Source organism: Octopus bimaculoides, chromosome 6 (genome assembly GCF_001194135.2).
Source record: "Octopus bimaculoides isolate UCB-OBI-ISO-001 chromosome 6, ASM119413v2, whole genome shotgun sequence".
Classification (NCBI taxonomy): Eukaryota; Metazoa; Mollusca; class Cephalopoda; order Octopoda; family Octopodidae; genus Octopus; species Octopus bimaculoides.
Window position 1 is genome coordinate 6,948,317 of NC_068986.1, and position 3,896 is coordinate 6,952,212.

General features: G+C 34.6%; 1 protein-coding gene across 1 annotated transcript in view; it reads right to left on the reverse strand.

Annotated features, from left to right (window-relative positions):
* Nucleotides 1-1,104, reverse strand: part of LOC106882610 (mucin-like protein) — a 108,281-nt gene extending 107,177 nt beyond the window's left edge. Inside the window, exon 1 of the mRNA XM_052968589.1 lies at nt 778-1,104. Within this exon, the coding sequence (XP_052824549.1) occupies nt 778-871 (94 nt within the window). The 5' untranslated portion in view covers nt 872-1,104. The remainder of the gene's footprint in view (nt 1-777) is intronic.
* Between the last annotated feature and the right edge of the window lie 2,792 nt (nt 1,105-3,896).

The window sequence follows — 3,896 nt, forward strand, 5'->3', positions numbered from 1 at the left end:
TGTGTGTGTGTGTGTGTGTAAAAGGCAACACCTGAAAGACAACTTGATGCTGGTGTTGTAACCGTTAATGTTTACAGGTGAATGAATATATCTTTCCTTGTGATTTCAAGTTACAAGGCTTTTCAAACACACACACACCTTTATCAAACGTAAAATTGATGGTGTTAACGATGCATTCAAAGTAATATAATATAGATGAGAAGAAATGTGATTTAACAGCATCATAAATCCTCTAACTATTATAATTAATTACATGATAAAAATAACAAAACTATACAAGTTGGTCAGAATTTCCGAAATATCTAAAATTCTGTAAACAAAATTATTTAAAAGAGAAATGGTAAAACAGAAGTTTTCTTCACAACATCAATGTTTAAACCATATATAAATGTTATTTTTAGTGAGATGGAAATGATAAAAGTGCGAGATAATAATTATTAGTGACTGCTGTTGTCATGGAAACAATAAGTAATCTTCCCACTTCTAAGTGATTTGTCAAATTTAGCAAGTTTCCCCCTTTTGTTTTGATTAAAATACCTTTGATTTATTAAAACAAGTTAGGCATACGTTTCCACTTTTTACTGTTTTCCAGCGATCGAACGAAGGTGTAAATAAATGAAAATACATAATGAAAAAGAAATCTTATAATTAAAATCTTATAATTAAAAAGAAATCTTATAATTTAAGTAATTGCTATCATAACATATTTTGTATCGTTCTTAAAATGAAAACCTTGAATTAAAAATAATCAAAATTAAAAATAATCAAAATACTTACCAGTTACCGCTGCCACGTGCAATGAAGTTCCAAAACTATAAAATAACGAGACGGCAATACAACATAAAGAGAGGATATTGTGCCAGGAGTTCATAATTTTGTCCTGGTTCAAAGCAGTATATATTCAAATACACCTGAATACGGACACCTTGCTCACAGTTAACTCTTTTCGTGGGACTGGAAGTTTAAGGAGAGATCGCTTGACTTTTATAGGTATTGAATAACAAAGTAGCTGCGACAATACGAGTAGTAGTAGTAGTAGTAGTAGTAACATTGACAGTTGTCATTGTAGAAGTAGTTGTTCATAAATCGAACTCATCCAATGACCTGGGACAGTGACTGACTACACATACAAGAGTATGTTTTATCAATACCACACACCTATAAAGCTTCTAAAATGTTTTAACAAGTGGGACAACCACCGCCGCTGCCGACCAATGTCGCCCTTTTAAATAGAAGACACTGTTTCGTTGAACAACTAATTGGAATCTATTGTTTCAGATATTTTACTCTGGACCTTTTTTCTCTTCCCCTAACTCGCGCACGTATGGATGTATGTATGTATATATACGTATGTACACATGTGTGCGTTGTGTGTGTGTGTATACAGATACACGTATGTTTTATATCTATCTATCTATATGTATGTATGTATTTATGTGTGTGTGTGTGTGTAAAGGTAAGATCCAAAGATCAAGGTGTAGGAAGTTAGTGAGTTTTAAGCACTCTGTAGAAGATATATAAAAAACAACTTTGAAGAACAAATCTGAGATTATATGAGTACATATAATGTTTTCCTCTCTAACTCTACTTTCTACACATTTCGATTGACTCCCTGACGAGTTAACATGGCATCTCCTAATGACAATGTAAACTTCATATAATTAAGGTCTCCTTGGCCTGAAGAGTAGCTTACAGTTGACCCCTTGTTTAGATAATTATTACTTCCAAAGTTCTGCTAGTTCTGAAACATATATAACAAACTGATTATAGGAGATTGAGAAATAATATAAATAAATAACAAGAAATATCAGGAAGAACTTTGAGAAAGGAATCAATTACTAATTTTAAAAAAATGAACAAAGAACAGCTGGAAAGCAACATAAAAAAATAACTTTGTGCTGCTTTGCTACAACATCAGAATTAAAAAAATGTCTGAGAAGGGTACAGAACCTGTAAACAGTTACTATAGCAGTGAAGCGAAACCTCTTTCTCGTTAGCCTTACCTTAATGATCTGAAGCAAATTCTAAGCAAGATAATTATTTCAGGAAATATCTCTGAGATTATAATTGTTCAGTTTCCTTGACTTTATTTGTTTAAAAGTTACATCACCTGAAGTTATGGGGTCAATAGATTTAGAATACAAAAGTAGACATACCATTCCAGTTCTTACTATGTACCTGGAAAGTGATTGCCCAGAATATGAACAATTTTATATTGTTGTTGCTAACAGAGCTTTACAATCCCTAGCATCTCAAGATTCACAATGTTTGTTTAATGTGATGAAGACAATAGTTGAAATTATGATTTTCCCCAACCTATAAGCTGAACTATATTAAAATAAGTGTCTGGTAGAGTTGCAAGAACTCTGGGATATTCAATAAACATGCACTGCTCTGCAAATGAGACTCTGACACCAAGTGGTACAATTTTCCTGCAAGTAATAAAATTACTGCTGTTTATTTGTAAGAATGAAGCCCCTCTAGAAAACATACAACATAATTCATCCAAGAATTTCAACATCAACAAGTATTTCATATTTATCCTACTATCTTCAACTAATTTCCTGTCATTTTTTTCTTTCCCTGTTGTGAAATTGGCTGGCACAAGAGACTGCTGCAAAGTGAAGAATGATTCTATGTTTCAAATGAGATCAGTAAAAGTGTTCAACTTTTATCATCTTGCATTCTGAGGTGGCTTCAATGGTGTTCACAAATCAGAAAAAGCATAAAGATGAAGGGTACAGTTTACAGTTGGTTACAAACAAGGAGCCTCAGCTGTGAGTTGAACAGAACTGTGAACTCATAGTCAGAGAAGTCCAATAACCAAAATCATAGCTGTGGCCAGTGTCCCCTGACTGGCTCCCACTCCAGTTGCACGTAAAATGCATCATCTGAACATGGTCGATGCCAGTGTCCCCTGACTCGCTCCTGTGCCAGTACCACATAAAAAGTACCATCCAAATGTGGTCAATGCGAGGTCCACCTGACTGGCGCCCATGCTGGTGGCATGTAAAAAGCACCCACTACACTCTCAAAGTGGTTGGCGTTAGGAAGGGCATCCAGCTGTAGAAACATTGCCAGATCAGATTGGATCCTGGTGCAGATGCTGGCTCTCTAAACCTCAGTCAAACCATCCAACTCATTCCAGCATGGAAAATGGACCTTAAACAATGATGATGATGATGATATATATATATATATATGTAACTTTAATTACAGGTTAAATACCTCATTAAGGGATAATAAAATCCAATGAATTTACTAGTTTACTACCTATTATTTATTTTGAATATTCATCATCGTAGTTTAACATCCTCTTTCCATGCTGGCATGGGTTGGACGGTTTGACTGAGGACCGGTGAGCCAGAAGGCTGCACCAGGCTCACTCCAAAGGCCACAATACTCACAACTTGTTTCAAATTCTATCCATATGATTAATTACAAAAAAATTCTTGTACCATCAGATTTTGTCCTACTCTTCATGAAATGACAAGTAACAAAAGAAGCAAGGTACACCTGTTGAAGACCAACCTCACACACAAATGTTGACAATGTTATTGGAAGACAATATACTGTAAACATCAATCAATGTGAATGCTTCTTTCAATGGCATCTCCATAATGCATGAGACTCAAGTTCATTTCAAGATCTTCAAATAGGTAATGGTAAGAGATATGCTTGGATTGTTGGATCCAGTGGGATGCAACATTGTCAGAAGGTTCTGTGTCTCAAACAGCCAAGAATCTTAGTGTTCTTCTCACTATACTGTTAAAATGTTGTGAACCATTCAATTTCTTTCATGTCAAATATCATAATGGCCTTCCTGAAATATCCAATTACTATTGACTGTAAATCTGTTGCAGTGTGTTTGACACTGGACTGCTAAATATAGAATA